General features: G+C 44.4%; 1 protein-coding gene across 3 annotated transcripts in view; it reads left to right on the top strand.

The window, feature by feature from the left end:
• MAP3K4 (mitogen-activated protein kinase kinase kinase 4) overlaps positions 1–26,197 on the top strand; it is a 502,654-nt gene that overhangs the window by 396,740 nt on the left and 79,717 nt on the right. For all 3 annotated transcript variants that reach the window (XM_078648714.1, XM_078648713.1, XM_078648715.1), the window contains 3 exons: positions 16,919–17,019; positions 24,475–24,555; positions 25,925–26,116. In XM_078648714.1, the coding sequence (XP_078504840.1) occupies positions 16,919–17,019; positions 24,475–24,555; positions 25,925–26,116 (374 nt within the window). The remainder of the gene's footprint in view (positions 1–16,918; positions 17,020–24,474; positions 24,556–25,924; positions 26,117–26,197) is intronic.

Here is a 26,197-nt window from a genome sequence, read left to right as displayed (position 1 = left end):
GCTTTTCATCAAAAATTACTCCTAAATTCCTGACTTTATGAACAGGAGTTGGCAGGGCTCCGAGTAGGGGGGCCACCAGACAGAAGACCACGATGGGGATAACTTTCCAAAGATCATTACCTCAGTCTTCTCTGAGTTAAGTCTTAAACAATTTCCAGCCATCCACTCCTTAATTGCCAACATTCCTTCCTGGAACCGTGCCGCCACCTCTTCTCCATCGTTCTTAATGGCGAGTACCAACTGGGTGTCGTCGGCATATGTGGTAAGGCTCATCCGGTAGTTTTTAATAACCCTAGCTAAGTCCGACACATAGATATTAAAAAGTGTCGGACTTAGGGATGAGCCTTGAGGAACACCACATGGTAGGGCAAGATCAGCAGATTTAAAAGATCCTATTGTTACTGCCTGCGTTCTGCCTACAAGAAAAGAGGCTAACCGGGCCTTGGCCCTTGAATGTATACCCAGTTCTCCGACACGGTCAATCAAGGCTGCAGACAAATCCAGTAGGACCAACACCGCTGTGCCTCCTTGGTCCCTGATGATCCTAATATCATCAGCGGCCTTAATCAATGCTGTCTCGGTCCCATGCATTTTGCGAAACCCAAATTGAGAATCGTCGAGCAAAATGTTTTGCTCAATATATTCCGACAGTTGCTTATTCATGGCCTTCTCAGCTACTTTAGCCACAAATGGTAAGCTAGCGATGGGTCTATAATTCTTCAGCGTGGATTTTTCTAGACCAGGTTTTTTAAGAAGAGGTTTCAGTAAAGTGTTCTTTAACCTGTCCGGAAAGACCCCTGATATGAACATTCCATTACAGACACCTGTTATGACTTTACTAATAAGGTCAATTATTGGGGAAAAGATTTTAGGAGGGCAGGGGTCGAGGGCTGAGCCCGTTTTTATTGTCCTAATATTATCCGCTGCCTGCTCCTCTGTTATATCTTTGAATTGAGCAAATGAACATTCAAGGAGTTTTGGTGAAGAGGTGGATTTCAATATAGTAGGTGTTACTGAGAAATCAGAGTAAATATCATTTACTTTAGAATAGAAAAAATTTGCCAATGCATCACAAAATGCTTGCGTGAGAGGAGGACCTAAGTCCGCTGATTTCCCAGCCAATGATTTGACCACCTCATACAATTGTCTACTTGAGTTTTTCGAATTTTCAATTTGTTCTCCAAAATAATTTTTTTTGCCTCCTGAATCATTTTCTTATAGACAGCTAGTGTTTCTTTGTATATAGATTTACTTTTGTTGCCATAAGTCCTGCGCCAATTTCTTTCTTGACTCCTACACACCTGTTTCTGCTTTCTAAGGGCTTCTGTGAACCATGGGGCCGAGGGAACTTTTCGTTTTTTTTAAATGGATTTAAGCGGCACATGTGCTTCGACCGCATTACCCAGCCAGGTGGAATACTGTTCCAGCGCTACATTAGGGTCATCCGAAAGTACGGGACCCTTTTTAATCAACCACTGTCTAAAGATCTCGTAATCAATATCCTTCCAAACTCTAAACTTTTCATGAGTTGGAAGGGGTCTTTTAGTAATCGGGGCCTGATGGATAGGAATGTGGCACAGAATGGCATAGTGGTCTGACCAGGTAAGTGGCAGAACCTCCCGTATTACTAGCTCATTGATGTTAGAAAAAATGCCATCTAATGTGTGTCCTGCCTCATGTGTAGGTACATTTATAAGTTGTGTTAATCCCAGCATTTCACAGTCGACTAATAGGGATACAGTTTCGGAGTCTTCCTTTTTATCTAGATGGAAATGTAGATCTCCCAAGGCAATAAATGTATCATCAATTGCCAATGGTTCCATCAATGACACAAAGGAGGACAAAAAATCGGATCGGGAACCCGGTGGTCGATAAATGAGTACTCCTTTAAGATTGTATGAAGGAGTAAGTTTGATGGAGAAATGTAAAGCTTCACATGTTAATGAAGATATGGGAAATGTTCTAACAGGAAGGGTAACCCGAGTAATAATTGCCAGACCCCCTCCCTTTTTCCCTTGTCTGTCCAATCGATGTACGGTAAAGCCAGATGGTACAGCTACCAGTAAATCAGGATCAGATGCATCCATGTCTCTGTGATGAAGAGGATATCTATTTTTCTGTCTAAAATTAGATCGGCAATTTCCTGCCTATGTCTGGCCAGTGAGCGGGCGTTAATAAGTGATATTGTAATTACCTCTGATTCAATAATACAAGCATCTGAGTGGTTAGCTTTAGCATTAATCAGTGGAATGACAGACTTACAGTTTGAACAACAGATAGTGGTGTTTTCTTTAATACTTTCTGGATTCTGTTGAGGGCATAGATCTCCATATGCAGGTCTCAACTGCATAATCTCCGCCGGTGCATATGTTATACTTTCTGAGGTATATGAAACGGGGGGTGGCACTGGGCGCGGGTCCGGCGCGGACGGGCGCAGACGGGCTTGCCTTTGGCGCGCCTGCTGCGCCGACGAGATGGTAAGCGCCTTTTATCCAGTGCTAAGGAGAGTGGGAGGCGTCCAGCTACTGGAACGCCACCCTTCCTACCCCCAGTATGGCGCCTGCTCTGCCTGTCCTCCCAGCGTCAGCACGTAATCTGCTGCGCTGAGGACAGCGTGTGAAATCGGCGATTTTACCAGATAAAGCTCCGAATAAAAACAGCAGCTAAGTTTTAAATGAAACCAAAAACAGAAAATAATGCACACTTTTTAAAACGTTGTAATGAAGCCCTCGGCTTTTCGCCTCAGGGGAGAGACCTTAGGTTAAGTCAGCGCGCTCGCGCTGTGAAGGTGAATTTATAGCCTAAGGGGTGGGAGGCGTCCAGCTACTGGAACGCCACCCTTCCTACCCCCAGTATGGCGCCTGCTCTGCCTGTCCTCCCAGCGTCAGCACGTAATCTGCTGCGCTGAGGACAGCGTGTGAAATCGGCGATTTTACCAGATGAAGCTCCGAATAAAAACAGCAGCTAAGTTTTAAATGAAACCAAAAACAGAAAATAATGCACACTTTTTAAAACGTTGTAATGAAGCCCCCGGCTTTTCGCCTCAGGGGAGAGACCTTAGGTTAAGTCCCTTGCGGGCTTGGGCAGATAAAATTGCATTAGAAAAGTGCCAGCAAGGGATTTTATTTTAAAGAATAAATCACAAAAAGGCAGGTTATCTGTGTCTACTTATGTGTCTGTTTCGACTTAATCAGTATTTGTACCATCAATTGACCAGTTATTTAGGCAAATAGTAATGACTTATTCAAAAAGAGAAGAGAAAGCAACACGGGAATTTTATAGTATTGAAAAAAGATTTTTATATAAATTCAAAAAATGAAATTTTGTAGGGTACATATATCAACCATAAGAATTAATCATCACTCTTTACAAATGGGTAAGGAAGTATTGACTTGTTCCTATATCTCATCTGTACAAATCAACCCAAACCAAATACAAGTAAAAAAACAAATGACACTTATTTTTTTTTAAATAAAGATCACTTGTATAATAATAAGTGATTAGGTAATGGGTATAGTCGTCGACGTTTCGGTCTTGTGTGAAATTTATTCTGTCAGACCATCTTCAGGACAATAAAATTCTTTGGAAGCTGTGACCCCTTTTCAAGACTTTTTTTTGTGTAAACCAATTCTTCGCAATTTCAGAACTGTTGTGATGTCTTGTGTCAATGGTCTCGAGGGTCTGAAATGACCAGTTCGAAGATACTCCAGAGAGTCCTTAGTTTGATGAGTAGATTTTTTGAATATGTTGAATGACCTTCGTTACTCTGGCCACTTTGCGATATGTTGGAACGACGGCGTGCCGATACAGCCAAGTTACGTGAGATCCAACATCGATGTTGGATCTCACGTGACTTGGACGTATCGGCACATCTCTGCTGTAAGGATTTGTGCGTTTTCAGTCAGACACGCCGTTCCAACATATCGCAAAGTTGCCAGAGTAACGAAGGTCATTCAGCATAATCAAAAAATCTACTCATCAAACTAAGGACTCTCTGGAGTATCTTCGAACTGGTCACACACGCACCCCCCGCCCTGCCATACACAGAAGCACACACACAGACGAGGGTAGGGTGGATATTCACATAGAGCCCAGAAACTCGGACGAATCTGCTGAACATGTGCGTTGGTGGGAGGGGGCTCTCAGCAGCGTAGTGGTGCCGGAGGAGGGGTAAAGGGGGGATAAGCCAGGTGCACCCCTCCCGAGTCTGCTGCCAGAGTTGCACAGAGAGCGCAGTGAAGGGCCTCTCAGAGGCGCCAGAGCAACAAGGCCTGATCTGGCTGGAGAAAGGGCAGGAATGGGTGGGGTGGGGGCCCCCTCTGCCAACACACATACTCGAGCAAGCAAACACACGTGCGCACACACACACTCGTGCAAGCACACACAGAAGCAAACACTGACACATGTAGAAGGAAACATGCACTTCTACTTCATGCACATACAGACAGGCACACACCCATTCACATATATACCAAATCTTCATGCTTACTTTGTTCTGCACGCTAGTTTACTAATGGAGTAGGTGACCCCAAAAGCTCAACCAGAGCTCCCTTGCTATGTAATGTTTCCCTGTATCCACTGACCGAAAACAGAAGAAACTCTCAAGTATAATTGGCATATGATATTAGCAACACTCAGCTCTTCCTAAAGCTAGAATAACCATGAGACCTGGACACATCTGAATTTTCAGAACTAGTGAGAGCAATAGGCATGAGGATGCAGCAGAATCCTGTGAAGCTAAAATCTTTAAAAACAGAGACCCTCGCGTATGGAACACAGCAAAAAATATGAGCCTACCACCGTCAGGTGTAAGGATATTGGGCATCTTTAAACACTGCTACAATAGTAACGCACCTAGGTGTTAATATGGTCTTCTACCACATGTCAATCAAGCGACCAACAATGTAATATTCACTATTAGACTCTGGCTAGCATCTTCCCTGAGCTAACGGGGTTCTGGTTGCAAGAGTACTAGTGTTGTCATGCATCGATTATGCCAGAGGCTTTACATTGGCCTCCCAAAACATTCAATCAGCAAATTTCTATGGATCAAGAATACTAACACAAGACCAGTGCTATGCTTGAGCAGACACGATTACATAACCCATGTCCTCAAGTCTACACTCGGACTCTGTGGCTAGAGAAATCTCATTCAAAGCACTCTGCCCTGTCCACCCGAAGATCAAATAACCATGACTTGATCTTCTTTTGATCAAAGCTCAGGCTTTAATGATAAAAGTGGGCTCTCAGATCCTGTTCAGCACCGCTCCTGATAATCTACCGAAATACCCCCAATTATTTTTTTTAAAAGAATACAATCAATTGGTCAGTTCTTTCTCTGCAGTGACTTTTAAGATCTGGAACATGCACACAAAGAAAATAAGGATGACCAGCGGCTACAATGAGTTTGAAGGACCATAAAAATCTGTTTATTTCCTGAAGCATAACACCAAGTGAGGTAAAATCAGACGTAATACCAGGTAATATATGCACGCTATCATCCTCTCACACTCCTTCTATGTAGTTACACGATTCCCCTCTGCATGGTTAAGCGCAGAGGGAAATTGACTTCTTTAAGGTGCTTCAACATAAGCCAATGGGGACAATACAGCTCTACATTTTTGTTTCAAAATCTCACATTAACTACCCAGTTTGATAAAGCTGGCAAGTATGAGAAAGTCATATAAGCCTTAAAAGGGGTAAAGGAGTGCTATATCAATACCATACCAGAACCCCACCTTTAAAACTACTCACCTACATCTGTACCAACTCTGTAAGCTAAGGCAGTGAAAATTTTAAGTCAAAACTCTTATTGTAATTTTCTCATTTTCTATGGTTTTTCTACTTAAATGCTTCCCTCTAAAAATCCTTACCTGTTTTACAATGTTAACGTTGTGTCTGCTATACACCTGAATCTTGTAAACTAACTCACTCACCTGTCCCCGCCTTCAGAACGGGACATAGCTGCTCGGAAGGGGCGGGGGTTCTTCGCCCAGCGATCAAATGAGAGTTGGGGAGGGGGTGTACACGGCTCCCTGGAGCCACCGATTAGGGAGACTGGTGAGTTCCAGGTAGAGACCAAGGCGCATAGGAGGGGAAGAGGGGGTGGGGGGGATGTAGAGCACGGTGGGGCTGTAATCTCAGTGCCGGTAAGGGGACGCAAGGAACACCTCAGGTTCATCAGGTTTCCCAGGGTGGGACAGTTCCGCATCCCTCCGCCATCTTCCACGCAGCATGGTGCAGTTCACATCATCTCCCGCAGATTCTACCGCCGCCGGGGGAGAGGAGGGCGGAGCAACCGGTGACGTCAACAGTGTGTTCCACAGACGTTGGTTATACCAAAAGTAAAGAAATAAATGTTTTTTCTATTTTTACTTTTGGTATAATCGCGGCACCCTCGCTTTACTTTTAATGTTACAAGTAAAGCGCAGGTGCCGCGATTATAGCCAAAGTAGCCCGCCACGATTTCTATTTTAGAGCCGTCCCACTTAGACTGGCTTTCTGACTTACTGCTGGAGTAAAAGGTTTATTATCTTCTTTATGGGGCCTTCTGTTTGGACCCATTAAGAAGATAAGAAACCTTTTACACCAGCAGTAAGTCGGGGAAGTCCGTCCAAGTGGGACGGCTCTAAAAGAGAAAAGAGTACGTCACTGTAACCTCTTGTTCGAGGCATATGAGCTGCAGATTACACACTGTGCATAGATGGCCACCTAGTGTTGGGCCCGGATGTTTGCAGTTTGTTTTTGTTATAGAAAAGTCTTTGGAAGTCACAGGATAGGTGACTCCTCCTTTGGATCATACTGCGCATGGGCATTGGCTCCATCCTCAGATTGTTTTTTTCCGCGACCGGGCTCGGATGTGTGTTCAGCGCTCCGTGTTGGAACCGATTTCCTTCGACGCGCAATCCTCACCAGCGTCCAGACCTTGGTTTTGAACATGTTTCCAGTCGACGCTACGCTTCAACACCGAAGATTTTGATTCCGGTCGTCGACAACGTCCTTCAGGCCTAACTAGGCCTCGACTCCAGCTCATGGAAAGGTCGCCATTTAAAAAGTGTCCTCAATGTGGGTCGAAGTTTCCCCACACCGACCTTCATGAGGTGTGTAATTGTTGCCTCTCCCCGGAGCACGAGGCCAGAGACTGTTCCGCATGTGCCTCCTTCCGCTCCAAGAAGACGATCCGGGACCGAAGAGCTAGGAGAACAATGGCTCGATCTTCAGCTCCGATTCCAGACAACATCTTCGCAGAGGGCGTCGACGTCCCAGAACAACATGGCGTTGATAGCAACTCCGAGGCAGAAGATTCTGAAGTCGAAGACATCACTCCAGCACAGCGGGTTGTAAGTAAGACCATTGACCCCGACCCTTCCTTGACACACCCAAAGAAGGCTCCGGTCACACCCTCGCCCTCGGGCTCCGGTGCACACCGAGACACTGCTTCTACTGCCCCACCTTCGGGGCCGGCTAAGAAGCTAGTTAAGCCTTCCGGCGACGCGGGCTCGAGTCGGCCTCCCCACGGTGCCGGCGCACACCTACCGGCACCGAAAAAGACAACATCACCTACCACGCCGGCATCAAAACAATCGGCGCCGAAGCATACCGCTAGTCCCTCGGCACCAAAACCCAGGTCGGAACCAAGCAAACACGCTGCTGATTAAAAAAGACCACCGGAACCGAAAAAAACATTGGATCTGAAAAATGCACCGGAACTGAGAAAATCGTCGGAACCGAGAAAACCATCGGAGCCGAAAAAGACTCCTGCTTCTCCTGTTAAAGAAATTGACAAAAAAACAAAAGAAGCTACTTCTGTGCCGAAACCTCCTTCCGCACCACAAGCTCGGCCTCCTGCAGAGGACTCATTTCACCCAGACCCTGCACAAAAGACTGTGGTTAAAGATCCAATCACTGGTCGATTAACTCTAAGTTAAAAAAAACGACCACTAGATACATCTGTACCTGCTCCTCATCCAAAAAAAGAAGGACATGGCTACTTCTCCTCTAAGAGTTCCTTCCCCTTCTCCCCCACCTATGCCATCACCACCTGTGCCCCTACCACAACATTCCCCTACATCCTCTATCATACCAGATGATGACAACAGGGATGATAGCTCTGATGATATAGGGGGTAATCCAGATGCTCCATCTATTCCTCCAGGCTCACTTGAACCGTGGGATGATTATAACACCCCAGACATCCCAAATGTCCCTCAGGACAACATTTACCCCTCTAGGCCTTCCCGACCAGAAGACACTATGGGTTTCAATCAATTAGTACACAGAGCTGCGCAGTATCATGGGGTGGACATGCATACAGACCCTGTAAATGAAGACTTCCTAATGGATACCTTTGATAATGCACAAAGGTCCTCATCCATTTTACCCATGCTTAAAGGAGTGATTAAGCATGCTCCTGAAGTCTTTAAAGACCCAGTTAGAACTCGGGTCATAAACCCACGAATAGAGAAGAAATATGAAGCTGCCCCTTCAGACCGAGCATATATTAAAGGCCCAGTACCTCTAGACTCTCTTGTGGTTTCTAATGCGTGCAAAAGAGCAAATTCACAATCATCAGGTGAAACTCCCCCACCAGATAAAGAGTCTAAGCTCCTTGACGCATCAGGGAAAAGAGCTGCGTCTCATGCAGCAAACATGTGGCGTATTGCCAATACACAAGCATTATTGGCAAGATATGACAGGGCACATTATGACGAATTAGAATCGTTAATGCAGGATCTCCCTGATAAGTACAAAGATAGAGCACATGAGCTTATCCAAGAAGGGAAAAATATTACAAACACCTCCATTCGTTGTGCACTTGATGCAGCAGACACTGCCTCCAGAGCAGTTAACACGAGTGTTTTGTTGCGGGTTGTACGGCATCACAACGCGGGCTTTTACCCCCCATGCCATTACAACGCAGTTTTTACAACGCAAGTCGTTACAACGACTGCAAATGCGTCCACTTCAAGAGTGCCTAGCACGCCAATGGAACCAGGCTCGTGGTCAATTAACAGACCTATTGTTGGTAGACAGTCGGACTCATCGCTCTCTGCAATGGTGGAGCACCAGAAACATTTCAAAGGGCCGACCGTTTCTAGAGCCAGTTTCTCAAATAATCATGACAGCGGACGCATCGCTCTCCGGCTGGGGAGCTCACATACTGCATCACACCATGCAAGGCAGGTGGACACCGCCACAAAAGTTATTCCACATCAACCACTTGGAGTTACTAGCTGTTTTTCTAGCCCTAAAAGCATTCCAAAAACAAGTATCAGGCAAAGCTGTCTTAGTCCGCACAGACAATATGACAGCCATGTACTACATAAACAAACAAGGGGGAACACACTCTCTGCAGCTCTCTGTTAGCACAGCAGATATGGAGATGGACTATACCACTAAAGATCTTTTTCTTAGCCCAACACGTTCCAGGAGTACAAAACACCATGGCAGATCTGCTAAGTCGACAGACACAGCAGATCCACGAGTAGGAACTTCATCCGCAAGTTCTTCAACCGTTCTTTCAAATGTGGGGACAACCTCAGATAGACCTCTTCGCCACCCACGATAACACAAAATGCCCAAACTTCGCCGCCAGATATCCACACCCGCTGTCCAAAGGCTATGCAATATGGATGAACTGGTCAGGACAATTTGCGTATGCTTTTCCTCCTCTCCCACTACTTCTGTTAGTGGTACGCAAGCTACAGCAACATTCCCCAACACTCATTCTAGTTGCTCCTACTTGGGCCAGACAACCGTGGTACACCTCACTGCTGCAACTATCTGTGGTACCACACCAGAAACTAAGCCTATCTCCACGCCTATTAACACAGAACCATGGAGAGATCAGACACCCGGACCCAGCTCAGCTCAACCTAGCGATCTGGCTCCTGAAGTCATAGATTTTGGTTACCTCAACCTTCCTCCAGAATGTATGAACGTTATTAAAGAAGCTAGACGTCCCACTACTAGAGCATGTTATGCTGCTAAATGGAAATGGTTTGTGATATACTGTCAAAACAACCACATAAATCCTTTAGATGTGTCTATTCAACACATCATAGGATACCTATTACACCTTCAAAAGTGTAATTTGGCCTACACGTCTATCAGAATACACCTTGCTGCCATTGCAGCATATTTACAAAATAGACAACATCTATCTCTTTTTAGAGTACCTGCTATAAAGGCTTTCATGGAAGGACTCAAAAGAATAATCCCTCCCAGAACGCCACCTTCACCAGTGTGGAACCTAAACATTGTTCTCACACGGTTAATGGGACCTCCCATTGAACGTTACATAAATGTGAATTGCAATTTCTAACTTGGAAAGTAGCTTTCCTAGTAGCTATTACTTCCCTCAGAAGAGTTAGTGAACTACAAGCATTTACCATTCAAGAACCTTTTCTGCAAATGCATCATAATAAAGTGGTTCTACGTACTAATCCGAAATTCCTTCCAAAAGTCATTTCACCCTTCCATCTGAATCAGTCTGTTGAGCTGCCCGTATTTTTCTCGCAGCCACAAACAGTCGTAGAAAGAGCTCTTCACACCTTGGATGTCAAAAGAGCATTACTTTACTACATTGAAAGGACACAAACTTTTCGTAAAACTAAACAACTTTTTGTGTCTTTTTTACTACCCATAAAGGTAACCCCATATCAAAATCTGGGATAGCTAGGTGGATTATTAAATGCATAAAAATCTGTTACCACAAAGCTAAATGTACGTTATCTATTCCTCCCAAAGCCCATTCTACAAAGAAAATAGGGGCTTCAATGGCATTTTTGGGGACCATTTCCCTGGAGGGTATATGCAAAGCAGCTACATGGTCTACACCGCACACATTCACAAAACACTATTGTGTAGATGTGCAAACTAATCAACAAGCCCCTGTGGGCCAGGCTGTGCTAAAAACTCTTGTTTCAAACAACTGCAACAGATACTGGTGGTCGCTGCTAAAGGTGGGTACTGCTATACAATCTATGCACAGTGTGTAATCTGCCTCAAACGGAAAATGCTACTTACCAGTATGCATCTGTTCTTGGCATGTAGAGCTGCAGAGTTACACACACCCACCCAGACCTTTATCTGTTCCAGTATTATCTTAATGAAATACAAATTACATGGACATCACTACTTTTTTGTAAGACTCCATCACTTCCCTAATGGCGAAAAACAATCTGGGGATGGAGCCGATGCCCATGCGCAGTATAATCCAAAGGAAGAGTCACCTATCCTGTGACTTCCAAAGACTTTTCTATAACAAAAACAAACTGCAAACATCCGGGCCCAACACTAGGTGGCCATCTATGCACAGTGTGTAACTCTGCAGGTCTACATGCCAAGAACAGATGCATACTGGTAAGTAGCATTTTCCTTCCAATGGCTGGCCACCGTTCAGCATGAACGGTGACACCAGCCAATGGAAAAGACGGGCGGGGCTTAACCCCGCTAGTGAAACTACTCTAAACATAAAATCTCGCCAGCGAGACTGCGCATGTGCGCAGCCTACGCTAGCCGAGACCTAATAATGAGCATATAATTCTGCTGCGTCCTATTCTGCTTTTGAGGTCCCGGGTTGTAACGTATATTGTTAGCTTATACTATGCTTAGAGCCCGCCCATTGATCACCATTGATTGGTTTAATTGTCACTCTCATTTGCTTGCTTCTTATTCCAGTGGCATAAGGAACACTTGGGGCGGGCTGGCAAGCAGGAGGGGGGGGAGGTTGGGGCTGCAAAGGATGTCGAGGGTGCCCCTGGTAATACCCAACACTTGAGCTGACAAGCTGAGGGGCGTCCCACTTTATGTCTAGAAGACCACCCACCCCACACCGCGGGGGCTGCAGGGGTGTCCATTACTCCCCTGTCTTATTCATCAACTTCTTTGGGCTTTTAATCATTTTCTGATGTTTGCCCCTTCATGGAGCACGAACCTGTTTTTTGTGTGCTTCCACTGCTCATTTTGAGGTACTACTTTTTTCTTTTTCGTTAAGCACTCCGAGTGCAGGTAATTCCCAGCTGTCTCCCTCATGTGCTTTGTGTTCCTCTTTCTCGCCCTTGTGTTTCTCCCTCTCTCAGTTGCAATTCTTGCCTCTTCCCCGTCTGCCAATCTTCTGTTGCTAGATACACGGGAAGGGTTTGGACTTGTGCGGTATGCGGTGGCGCCTACTCGTGTGCGCATCTGTGTATGGATGGTACTTGTATCGTACGGTGCTACAGCGAAGGAGTAACTCTAAACCCCTCAATCAGACACAAGGCCCACAAGTTTATATTACAAATGACTGTGCACATGTTATTGTAAAACGCAGGACCAGTACTGCGTAACTTAGATTCCTGAAAATTCAAGCCAACACTACTATCAACACGTAAATAAGTGAAATAATAGCAGAACACTCCAGGTATCTTGTGTCCTTTGTATTTATTGGAGATTGATTGCCCAGCCAACACGTGTTTCATCAGGGTGTAAACCCACGACTTCTTCAGGGCTATAAGATGTAGAATAACAAGGTCTCAGAGACTGTAACACAAACATGTTTTAAAGTTCGGCGACAGGTGACTCTAGTGTAGTAACACCCTGGGTGACAAACCCATAGTCATGTGCATAATCATTTCTGATGGATAGGTCCTATAAGTGGTGTATAGACCAGTGAGGTAAAATGGTGTCAGGTGACATCCTGAATTGGCTAACTATGGTTTGGGTGCAATTGTATCATGGTGGCAGTGTATAGTGATATAGTTTGGTGACTGGTATAGTATCACATAAAGACTTAGACTCTATGTATATCATTCCATCATATCACAAAACATCTAATAAATTACAGCATAAAATCAAATACAGGAATTTAATACACTCGTCAACAAGAGTTCTTACGTGTTAAGAGAGGGATAAGGTATATCCGGGATTATAAAGGAAAGAGAAATGGAAAGGGAGAGAGGAAAGAAACAGAGTAAGTCCTGAAGAGGGACCACAGAGTGGAGGATCAGTCGTACTGACAATAAGAGATATAATTTGTACCTCTGGCGAATAACTGAAATGAATCGATTTGAAAGAACAATGAGTATTAAGGTATGGATCAATGGTACATCCAAAACCATGGGGCTTCAATTGACTGCGCTGACGCCTGCGCATACTATGATTATCATGAGAAAGGAGGCTTACCACTCCGCCGGTTGTACTTCTGTCCCGGCTGGTGTAGGAATGGAATAGATTCCCAAGGTAAAATCAAAAGGAACAAGGACTTGTCAAATAAACGGTCCAATGTCACTATAGATAGGAGAACAGGCGTATAATATGGGAGCAGACCCTGGTGCATAAATGAAACGCCATATAACAAAAGACCCAACTATAGAAACGGACCCTAATACTGAAAGGAGCCATGGGGTCGAAGAGTCCCCACAGGCATGAGTATCAATGGACATAATTGAAGGAGAGTCGGGGTGGGGTGGGCAGCCCATATGACGCACCCACTGATTGCATGAATATCCATGGACATGATTAAAGGAGGGTTGGGGTAATGAGGCATCCCGTATGATGCGCCCTCCGTTACTGTATTAGAAATCAGAGCTACGTCCTGGGAGTGTTCCCTCCGTCCAGTAGGACAAGTCAGAGTCAGGTGGAGAACTGGATAGCCAAAGCTCCCACATACCCAGCATGTAAACTCTTGGCGAAAAAGTCTGGTGACTCTGCTAGTGTAAACAGCAGAGCGTGGGGATTTTTTTTTTGTCCGTGCTCTTCCTCATCCCCACCTTCTCTCCCTCTGCGTGTCTATTTGCCCACCTTCCATTGTCCGTGTGCTTCCACATCCCACGTTCCCTTGTCCATGTGCTTACCACAGCAGGCACCCACCCACCAGCCCTCGATTGTCTGTGAGCATCACAGAAAAGAACATTTTGCACAATTTTGTATTTACTAATCCATCTTAGATTGCTAAATAAAAAGAGAAAATATGTGCAAACCTGTGTTGACATTCTTTTGCGAAATGACGTGTTTTTTATTTTTTTATTTATTATTTTTGGCGTGCTGCTGTACAGCATGGCTAAAAAATAATTGCCAGAGCCAATAGGTCTCATAGGGGAAACCTATTGTCTTTGCCTGTGCTGGTTTGGCCTGTGACCATTTAAGGAATGCGAAAAGTTGGGCCTGTCTCTAATTGGATTCTACAGTACAAAAAGCAGAGTTGAATAGGTGAGCCACATATGCCTGCAGTTGTACATGTGTATATTTATAACGTGACTGCCTTGAAAACAAAAGTATATTGTAAATATTGGGGTTGAACCCATATAGTCAGTGGGACCTGGGTATTTATTCGGTATAGGAAGAAGGGGTCCCAGACAAACCACAACAAATTCCACAATTCGAGGTATAATGAGTTGGATTATTTCACAAAAGGTCGAGTCAAGGTGCAAAGTGTTTTAATTTTCACCGCACCTGTGCTAAACATTCATTAGCTCATTACTCAAAACATGAATACACACATATTAAACACAATTTCAATAAGCCCAAAAAGGGGGAGAGGGAGAGGGAAGTGCAAGGAGGAAAAAAAATAAACATTTCTTGCTAGTTAGACATCACTATTTCAAAAAAAAAATTCAATTACGTGTGACCATATTTGGAAAATCACAAGAGAGAATACACAGATCCCCAGGCGTGGGGTCTACAACAGTGTGTAAGAAAACAACATCATATTTTTTGTTTTTTGTACAGAATCTCCTATTTAGCTGTATACATTAAACCATTCCGTAGGAGTTCAAATCAGTAGAGAAGTCTACGTTTCGACCCTAGATTGTAGGACAGTGTATCCTTACTACGCGGGTCTTCGTCAGGACGTGAGGGAAGGGGAGGAGTGTAGGGCTGTTCCTGCTCAGGAGTCAAATAAATTCCTGGTAATACATAGTTCTGGCCAAAGCCGGGCGGAGTGGTGGATCGTTAAAAAATCAGCGGTACCTCTACAGCGTTGCTGTGTAGGATCAAGGTGCGTGTATCAATACATTGAAGTTGGGTCCATACAAATCATGGTTCAGCAGTGGATCCGCGGTGACATGGTAAAGCTAAACTGCGAGCCGGCGTCTGTTGTGGTCAGGGTCCAATTTTACAGTGCAATATCTCTGATTAGAAGGAAACCTTCCAGCACGTTGTCATTGCGGTCGGAGGGTTTACTTAAAAGACGGCGATGTGTGCGAGTCCAAATTCCACCATTAGATCCGAAGTGTTTTTCCAAAGCGCGCGTGAATGCGGCAGCGTCTGCTCACAGTCAGGAAGAATCCTGATTCTTCCTGACTGTGAGCAGACGCTGCCGTTACCTTGGACCCTGACCACAACAGACGCCGGCTCGCAGTTTAGCTTTACCATGTCACCGCGGATCCACTGCTGAACCATGATTTGTATGGACCCAACTTCAATGTATTGATACACGCACCTTGATCCTACACAGCAACGCTGTAGAGGTACCGCTGATTTTTTAACGATCCACCACTCCGCCCGGCTTTGGCCAGAACTATGTATTACCAGGAATTTATTTGACTCCTGAGCAGGAACAGCCCTACACTCCTCCCCTTCCCTCACGTTCTGACGAAGACCCGCGTAGTAAGGATACACTGTCCTACAATCTAGGGTCGAAACGTAGACTTCTCTACTGATTTGAACTCCTACGGAATGGTTTAATGTATACAGCTAAATAGGAGATTCTGTACAAAAAACAAAAAATATGATGTTGTTTTCTTACACACTGTTGTAGACCCCACGCCTGGGGATCTGTGTATTCTCTCTTGTGATTTTCCAAATATGGTCACACGTAATTGAATTTTTTTTTTTTGAAATAGTGATGTCTAACTAGCAAGAAATGTTTATTTTTTTTCCTCCTTGCACTTCCCTCTCCCTCTCCCCCTTTTTGGGCTTATTGAAATTGTGTTTAATATGTGTGTATTCATGTTTTGAGTAATGAGCTAATGAATGTTTAGCACAGGTGCGGTGAAAATTAAAACACTTTGCACCTTGACTCGACCTTTTGTGAAATAATCCAACTCATTATACCTCGAATTGTGGAATTTGTTGTGGTTTGTCTGGGACCCCTTCTTCCTATATTGAAAACAAAAGTGTCCTTATTGGAAGCTAGAACTTGCATAGACCTCTTTTCTTACAAGGTTTTCCATTGACAGATTACATTTCTCTATGAGCGAACAACATAGTCCTTCAGTGTTAAGTTGGAAAACTCTGACTATAGACTGACTGCCTGTTGATCTTTGTTGCCAGATATCCAATGGAAAACTTTGTCAAGTGTAACATACTACACTTTGCCAGAAATTGTTCCAGTTTCGTGTATGACACTGCCAAGCTTGCATCTAAAGTTAGATTGATAGGTACCTTTGTTCGTTTATGTCACTTTGTTTTTCGACTACACGTTTGAATTCATTGGGAATTTCACTATGTGAAGGAAATCCACTGTATGCCAAATCATGTTCGGGTCTCTCGTCTTTCTGAGGTTCCTGTTAAATTTCGTTTTCATATGAGCACCCCTCACTATTGGCTTAGGGAACTTCTTACAGAAAATATACACATACATCCCACAATGACTAGCGCGCTATAAGGTCATTTTAATGGCCGAAGAAAGAGATGCAAATATTGATAACATTTCAGCCTCAGGTCATCAGAAGAGACATTGCATCTGGTTGCAAATATCCAGTTCTTTCAGAATAATCAGTGACTCATTGGTATAAAAATAACTTGTTCTTGAAATGTATTTTCTGTTGTTTGCTAAGAGGAGTCGTTCATAAGCATGTGAGACATTAATGTTAAGTTCATTGTTGTGGAAATGTTACTAAACAGCTTTTAAGGATTTCTGCAGACAATTGATATTCTACTCCAGAGGAAGAAAAACCAACAATTTTGTACACATTTAACCTTCTTTTTTTTGTAGGGGTTCCAGTGTCCCGGAAAACGACAGACTTGCCTCAATAGCAGCTGAGTTGCAATTTAGGTCCTTGAGCCGACACTCCAGTCCAACTGAGGAACGAGAAGGTAACATCCATGAATGTGTACTAGTTGTTTACAGGACCTTCAGCGAAAGTTTGACATGGACACCAAATATCTCAACAGAGGCTCTCTTTTCTGAGCCTATACAGTCACGTATTAATCTGTTTTCGCTTTCTCTCGATAGTATTTCCTTTCTCTCTAATGTTATATTTAATTTATTTTGGTTTATTTAAAATATAATGTTTTGATTAGCAAAACATTTTGCCTGTCATATAGACTCACTTGAGGAAGACTTTAGTGTAATTTGGATTTTTATCTGAGTTGGTATTCCAATATCTAGACTGTCTAAGTAGATGGGGCAGATAAGGGTTGTGAACATTATGGCCCAGCCAGTCCCAATATGCACATTTAGGTATGTGGATTCTAAAGTGCTCAAACAGAAAAAAATACATTCATATTTTACTAAAGCTGAAATTATATTTAGTAATCACAAGGCATTAGCCCATTCACAAACAATACAAGCAGGCATATACTTTCTACCAATCCAAATCCTGTGCCACCTCCTGTCTCTGTCCAAGTAATCTGCCTGTCCCAGGTCCTCCTGACATCAAGATCAAACTACTATGTGCATCACTTTTACAGGACACAAATCAATGAAATCTTAGTTCTCATTTCAGTGTCAATCTTTTTTGCTGCACCCACGCCTTCCTTTATTTTATCATGACTACTCACAGTTTAGATCAGTGCTTCTTATTTCATTATGCTTGCACTTCAGTACACACAGAGTAGGAAAGACAGTGGGTCAGACTCAAACCTTGCTGCTGGTTGCAACACTAGGAGATGGTGAGACCGCGACACCTGTAAATGTATGGCTTGGAAATGCATAATGACTGGTTACTTACCGGTAATATTCATTACTTCAAGTCATAGACCTCCCCGTCCCAGTCATTACCATATGAGCAATAGCTCCTCTCCAGAACTCCCAAGCAAAAACTCCTTAGTCCATCCCTACCATGAGCGAACTAGTAGCACACAAGGATGACAGCAACGGAGGAGAGATAAACATGGAACGTGGAGTCTGAGGAGAAGTACACAAGAGAGAGACCCCGAGTGTTGGCTGATTGGCATTTGGGGGAGCACATGAGAGAGAGAGAGAGGGAGCTGGAAAACACATGCAGTATCATTGCATTCTTAATCAAAAAGAAAAAAAGTAGTGTCTTAAAAGTGTGCAGTGGAAGGACACAAGTCGCCCAAATCAGTAAGATGGAAAAGAAGCTATGCCCCAGGGAAGGGGCAAACACAAGATTGACAAAGATAGCCATCAAATAAGAAGCAAGCAAATGCTAGTCACAAAAAAGCCAACCAAGGGTAAGCAATAGGCCGGCTAAAAGCCCACTGTAAATATTTTGTTAGCCCACAATAGGTATTTTGCAACTGGACAGGTTGCGTTGTCTTGTGGGCCAGTGGGCCACGAAGGGGATGGCTGACTTGAAATTGTTAAAACTTATAGATATCTTGATGGTTTATCCTTAGAATGGTGAAGGCTCCAAGTATAATTGATTTAAGAAATTAACTAATATGGCTATATAGGGGAGCTTTCCCTTCATCCACTCAAGGATCCATAGTTCTTGAAAGGTTCTTATCCCAGCAAACCAGTTGGCTGACTGCGACTCAATATTTTTGTTGTGGCTACCTTTCCATGTTGTGTGGGCTCTGTGAAAGTGATAATCCGGCGTCCTACAAAAAATGTGCGTGGATCATAACTTGCAGTAGGAGCGCCCCCTTGCCTAAGGAAAGGTGTTTGGGGCATAGGTCCCAGAGAGCTAGACTGTGCCAGCCAAAATGGGAAAATAACTCAATGTTTAATTTTGAAGAAAACATGACTCTGACAACACATCTGCAAATTCCTGTATCTACCAATGTGTATGTTTGCTTTCTGTAAATCTGAATAACTTTTTGGGAGTTAAAGTCACTGCTGCAGATCTACAGCTCCATTTTGGATTCTGCGTCTCCTAAAACACAACAAAAATAGAAAATACATAGTGGAATTGCACATGACACCAGGCCAAATTATGTGTGCTCTCTGAGCACTTGGACTGGGCGTAGGGCTCATCTGCTAATGCGTGCGACCACTGAGTCATAGCAATGAACGGGCTGCTGCATGACTTTGCTTTTCCTGGTTTAGTGCAACTGTAACATCCCTTCAATTATACCTTTTAAGGGAAAATTTTCTTAATTTTTCTTGTCTTCTTGGTACAGCATCACATTTCCTTTAAACCCCTTGCATGCTGGTGACAAACCCCAGCCGCCACGCTCCGCGGTGCTCGTGTGCGGATGACGGCTGGGGTTCGTCACGGCCCGCCCTGTTCGTTTGTTTACCGCACAGCGGCGGAAACGGGCCAGCATCGAAGGGGTTAACAACGTTTTTCGAGTCTTTTTCTGTGAAAACATATACTGTGTGTGTTTTCGATTTATGTATATATGTGTGTGTGTCTGTGTGCGACACACACACACATATATATAGCTATATATGTCCCCCTGTATTTTTGCACCCTCTGTTCCTGCATGGAAAGAAATGCACTACATTGTGAATTTCTTTCTGTGCAGGAATGTACTGCAGCAGTCTCATGGCGGTGCATGTCTAAGGCAGGGGCGGCTCCTCCACTAGGGCAGATGAGAGTTGCCCCTCTGCTTTTTCGCAGTGCGAGAAGCAGAAACATAAAATGGTAATAACTTTCAGTTATTACCATTTTATGTTTGGTGGCGGGCGGGTGGTCGTGCTGCTCTGTGAGCAGGGCAGGGGACGAGTGATGTGCCCCCTCCTGAGTGCGCAAAGACTATTTGGTCGGCCCTCTGGGGCATGCACACTCTGCCCTTCTCCATGCAGGCTGCGCAGCCTACATGGAGAACATGACCTCCCCATAAGCCCCTGGCTGGGCGGCGTCCTGACCAATCGTGATTCAATCGATCAATCAGTGGTTTATAGAGCGCGCTACTCACCCGTGAGGGTCTCAAGGTGCTGGGGGGGGGGGGGGACAGGTCTTGAGGTCCTTCCTGACCATGTGGAGGGTTGGGGAGCGTCTGATGTTGACTGGGAGCTCATTCCAGGTTCTGGCTGCGATGTAGGAGACAGCTCTCCCATCAGCTCTGCGGATGCGGGGGACCTCTGCCAGGGCGAGGTCGGCGGAGTGGGGGTGTCTCTTCGGTACGTGGAAGCATACTCTGTCGTTGAGGTATTTGGGTCAGATATTGAGGGATTTGTAGGCGTGGGTGAGGAGTTTGAAGGTGACCCTCTTCTTGACGGGGAGCCAGTGGAGGCTTCGTAGGTTTTGGGTCCCTAGGATGAGCCTGGCTGCGGCGTTCTGGATGGTTTGGAGCTTTCGTAGAAGAGTTTTGTTGATTCCGGCGTAGAGGGCATTGCCGTAGTCTAGGCATCTGGTAATGAGTGCATGGGTGACGGTTTTTCTGCAGTCGGGGGTCCATTTGAAGGTCTTCCGGCGTTGATCTGGCTGTTCATGGAGAGGGAGGAGTCGATGATTATGCCGAGGTTCTGATCGTGGTCAGTCGGGGTGGGTGGTCTCCCGAGGGTGGGGGGTCACAAGGTGCTGTCCCAGGTGGAGGTGCTGGGCCCGAGGATGCGGACCTCGGTCTTCTCGGAGTTGAGCTTTAGGAAGCTGTCCTTCATCCAGGCTGCCACGTTCTTCATTCCTTCCTAGAAGCAGAGTTTGGTGTCTATGGGATTCTTCGTTAGTGAGAGGATGGGCTGGGTGTTGCTGGTGTAGGATACAGTGCTATCTGACGATGGGGGCCATGTAGATGTTGAAGAGCGTCAGGCTTAGTGACGATCTTTGGGGAACTCCGCAGATGATGTCATAAGTGATTGGCTTAGGGGAGGGAGCCTGGCTGCCTGCTTCCTGTTCCTGGCTGTCTGCTTCCTGTTCCTGCCAGAGGAGGAAGCGGGACCCGGACGGCGAAAAGGTAAGTTTTTTAGTTTTTTAAATTATTAAATGGACCCCCCCCCTTTTGCGATCCTCCTATCCCCCATTGCGAGCCAGGCCGGACATGACTGGTCTAAGGCACACCTTGGTGCCTTAAATACCCACTGCCGTGGGACTGCTATGACCGCCCGACTTGGATTCCAATCGGAATACGGCAGGTGGTCAGACTATGGGTTTGGTGGTCTCACAGTAGGGGGTTGGCATGGGGCGGCCCGCTGCGATACCGCCAACCTCCTACTCAGACCCTCTATATGTTGTATGTAGAATCTTTGCTCTATTGCAAACTTTTTCTACAGAGCCTAAAAACTTGTGTGGAACATGTTGAACACAAGTTGTCAAGAAACTATAACTTGTAACCAAAGGTGACTGTAACTCGTGCCTCCGCCATGCTTAGTTTTCTCATCAATTATAAATTACTTGAGATAACTATATCTATAACTGGTGAATGTCTGTGTTTTTGTCTTTTTGTTCATAGTGTTACGTGGTCACTGAAAATTTCACCAACTATAAAGATACTTTAACCTTTGTTTTTTCAGTGAATTTGTGTAAATATATATTGCACAGTGATCATTGCCACTGTGTAGATCTAGTCAGGACCTGGTTTCTGTAGGAAATTGACTTTTGGTTTTCTCACAATATTTGCACCGTTGGACAAATCTTCTTCATGAATCTTTGCAAAAAAGGTTTTATTCACTTCAGTGGCTTCCTGCCAAGTTTTGGGGTGATCTGTCAAGTGGGGACTGAGAAAGGGAGGGATGTCCCAAACACATTTTCACAATGTAATTTTCCATAGGAACTTGAAACAAAGCTGCAGGCAAAACCACTGAACAGAATTCCCTAACTTTGGCAGAAAACTAGGTCTTCATACCAGAAAGCTTGCATTTGTGAATTGTTGTAAATCTGTTCGCTGCTTTTGAGTAATTGAAGTTCAAAATGTATAGTTATCTAGCAGCGCACTACTACATTGGTGCTTTAAGTTCAAAACAAGCAATCAGATTGGCTGGCCACAACATGAGGAGAATAAGTTCCGACTTCCATTTTATGACTCGAAGGGGGGAAGGCGGTTAGTCACTGTGTCAACAAAAAAGCAAAAGTAAGCAATACATTTGCAGGATAATGGTATGCTGACCTCTGTCTCTTGTGGGTCAGTCCCAGAGTACACCCCTTAGGGTCAAATTAAAATGTCCTATTTATCCATTACGTGACAGTACTGTGATTCTACAGCGGCGCTCAGCATGGTCCCCTGTGTAATTTTGTGGCAGTAGCGCGGTATCACAGTGATACAAAAGAAAGTGAGGGGCAGGGCTTGGGGTGCTGTAATATGATGTATGTTGGCTAGCATTGTGGAACCTGTGCCTAACCCAACTCAGACGGCCATCCCCAGCTGCGAACGGCCTTTCACCATGTGCGTTGTGGGGTACCCGAGGGCTCAATATCCTGTATGCAGCCAACCCACCACACACTCACCCCCTAAAATAGTTTTCTGATTCCTGCGGGACTACTGCGGATCCAGAATGGGACCCAGTGGTCATTCGGGTCTTTCAGGAGGAAGTGAGTTATGCTGGCTCCCACGGGATCTCACAACCCCAACACCTCCAGAGCAAGGTGGCCAATTGGAAAAAAGGCCCTCGGCCAAAAAGATGACTCTGTTATTTGATGTTGCATGCCAGTGGGGCTCCAACAGACCAATTCTAGATAGACATACATTTTGAACTCTCATTTTTCTAAAATACTGAACAGATTTCCACCAAATCACAAAAGCATGCTTCCTGTGTAAAGATTTAGCCTTCTGCCAAATTTGGTGTAATTCCATTTAGCTGTTTTGGCGGTAACACTGTTCACAAAATCTCTACAGAAATGGCATGGGAAATGTGTGTTTAGGGACACCTCCCCCCATCTTAGCCTTCACTTGGGGTGATTCGCCCCAAAACTTTCCAGCAAGGAGCTGAGGTGGATGGGCTGCAATTTTTGTGAAAATACATCAAACAGCCCAAAAGTTATTAGCAACCCAAACATACCTATTTTGTATGGTAACCTATTGTAATACATATATACTTATCTGAGTGGAACTTACCTGCACGGTAATGGCAAAGTGGGGTATAGGTAAGATACCATATTTTCCAATCCAGCTACAAGCCTACAGGAGTGGTGGTAGACTAACTGGATCAGGGAGAATACGTCTGAAAGGAAGAAGTATTATCAGAAGGTATCATTCCTTCTAAATCTAATGTGTCTACTGATGTATCACAGCACATCTACACAGTACCTGCTTTGGATCTTTTGTGTTGATGCGAGCGCCAGTTAGTCCATAATGAGAGTTGTTGTTTTTGAATAATCTTTTTTCCTAGAAAGTCTAGCATTAATGGAACTGAATGCTATATGAAATAAGATGCACCCGTTGCCTGTCTGTATGTGTAGAAACTCTTGATGTAAAGAGACTGCGTAAAGTGTACATTTTGTCTTTAAATTTCATCTTGATGCCCAGAGAGGCACCCTGGTCGTTTTGGGGATCTAGCTGCAGATAGCACTGCAAATCATAGTTGTAAAAGACAAAACATATAAAACAGCACTTATTAACATGCCACTCATAGACAAATACACACATCAACATGCTCTTTCTATGACAGAGTTTCTTGTGGCATCCACCTGGAAGATTTCTGTGGCCTTCAATTTCCTTAACTTCATCTCCTGCCATGACCGAGCCGTGTCCCCTTACCCCTTTATAAACATGCCCTTTCTTGCCACCTTAAACCTGCAAAGGACAAGGAGTAGCTCCTCTCCCAGCTGTTCTAATAGGAATATTCCCTAGCTTCTGGAGTTAAGTATGTAAAGCCATCTCACTTGAAACAAAATACGCCTATCTGAAACTTTGCTTGGGCACACCAGCTTGATGTAGGCCAGCTGTGCTGGTTTGCTTCACCCCACTATCTCCTCTCACTGAATTTCGTCTAGATACAGCTTTAATTGGATTCAACTCACTGCCACATACTACTTCCGCCTCTCAAATAGAGCGGGCCACTCTTCTCACCTGGTGTCACGTTCAAATGTACTTACTTGCAGCTTATAAGCATTGTGTCTGCTGCAAAAGCAGTGCATTGGCAGTTAAAGTGTTCTAGCAGCAGGCCACTGCAACAGTTGAGGTGATAGTTTTTTTTCATGAACTGTTAAATCTAGGTTAACTCTTGGAGCTACAGTTCAGCCCACCTATTTGTACTATGAGCACGATCGCATTCGGTAGAAACGTGCACTAGCAAGTGCTGCTCCAGACCTGAAAGTGCTGGCTGCAAATCAACAGAAGCTCCCGTCAGCAATGAAGTGTTTACAAAGATGTGCATCTTACCCTTAGAGCTGAGAAGCACCCAGTTCGTATGGGTCTCGGCCTTGACACTGTGACACATTCTTGCTTTTAGTCATAAATAAAATATGTTGGAAATGTAAAATGCTTCAGCTCTTCATCTAAGGAAAACAATCACTTGTAAATGGTCTCTTATTGTTCCGTCAGAGCCCTCTTACCCCAAAGGAGATCCCATTGGTTCCAATCGAAGGAGTTGGGAGCTGCAGACGTTTATCAATCAGACCAGGGGTAAGAAAACATGAAGTGCATCTTTTTTTTTATATTACTAGCATTTATTATGAAGAACCACATATGAAGTGCACCTTTACATTATATTTCGTTAGTGGACTGGATTAATTATGTTCTTTGAAGATCTGCAAGTTCATTTTTTATGACAGACTCACTTTGAACATGAGATGCATTTACTTTTTTTGCTCATTGAAGAGTAAGATCTCCAATTCTAAACGAGACTAAAGGGAGGTCTAGGTCTTAAGAGTTTGTATAAATTCAATATTATTTTTTCTATGCGTAAATTAAGCCTGATAGTTTAGCCAGGCTGTGTTCATCGGGTTTCTTTCATTGCTTTTAAATTTAGATTTATCGGTTTTATCTCAACTTCTCCATCCGCTATATTTGAGATCCTAGCTTCTTAACTATCACTCCGGTATAGTGGAGGGAAGCGACGGATGCTTGTGTTGTCCCATGTCCCTTTTGCCCTAACCTGGTGTGTTTCTTGCACGCCCCACCCGACCCGACAGGAAGCCATTTCTCAACAGGTCGCCACCATTGAGCGCCCTTTAACCTTGTAATTTCCTGTAAACGTGGTGGTGTTAGATACTTGCAGTGCACGTTGTCCCCAGTTCTAAGTGCTTGGTTCATTCCAGAGACATCATGGTTTAAGTAGTGTCATCCTTCACGAGCTGAGTGAGACGGACTCCACTGCAGACTTTTCAGTCATTAAAACTTTATTTGGGTTGTTACAACCACTGCAGACTTACCTCATTGCCCCATAGACTGAAACCTTTATTGATGGATACTTTTGACTAGGGCTCCTCAACGTGTACATTCTCTAGGCGCCAGACAGGCTTAAAAACCGCATACTCTAAGGGATTTGGTGAATACAAGAGGTAGCAGGAAGTAACTAGGACACTGAATGGTGAGGAAGATATTCGACGCATACAGCTCAGGTGAACGGTGCGTGTTTAGGCCGCACGGGTTTTAAACTCACAGCACACACACTTTGGTACATTTGACCGTTCTGTCCACTAGGTGGTGATGTTCTTCCAGTAGTATTGATAAGATTTGTGAACGAGATGACTTCCCAGATTTCATAAAATGAACAGTCTCGCGCACAGCACAGATTTTTAAGCGTCCACTAAATAAAATGCAACTTAAGTCATTGTTGCGATTTAAAACCAATCCACCTGAGATCGTGTGCTCCTGAATTTGATATGAACATACGGTGGCAACGTAGTCATCATTAGGGTAGTCTGTTTGTGCCTGAACTTGGGTGAATAAAATAACATCCTCATCTTCTGTTGCATCTGCTAAGTGTGTTCAAGGATGTATGCGACTTTTAAAGTAAAAGATTGTGGTGTGCTCGCTTCTTTGTCCACAGACACTGCATCAAAACACAGACCAATGGATGCTGTCCAGAAGTCAGTCCAACTCTTCGAGGAGGAACGGTACCGGAACATGAGGAGTAAAAATATTATCGGTCAAGTCTGCAACACTCCCAAATCTTACGACAATGTTATGCATGTCGGACTCAGGAAAGTGACCTTCAAGTGGCAGAGGGGCAATAAAATTGGTAAGGATTCTCTAACTTTCCATTGCAGATATGTTCAGTGTCCACGTTCTGAGTGTATTTTGCGTTGATGTGGGGGTCACC

Source organism: Lissotriton helveticus, chromosome 6 (assembly GCF_964261635.1).
Source record: "Lissotriton helveticus chromosome 6, aLisHel1.1, whole genome shotgun sequence".
Taxonomy (NCBI): Eukaryota; Metazoa; Chordata; class Amphibia; order Caudata; family Salamandridae; genus Lissotriton; species Lissotriton helveticus.
This window is presented reverse-complemented; position numbering and strand designations above follow the sequence as displayed.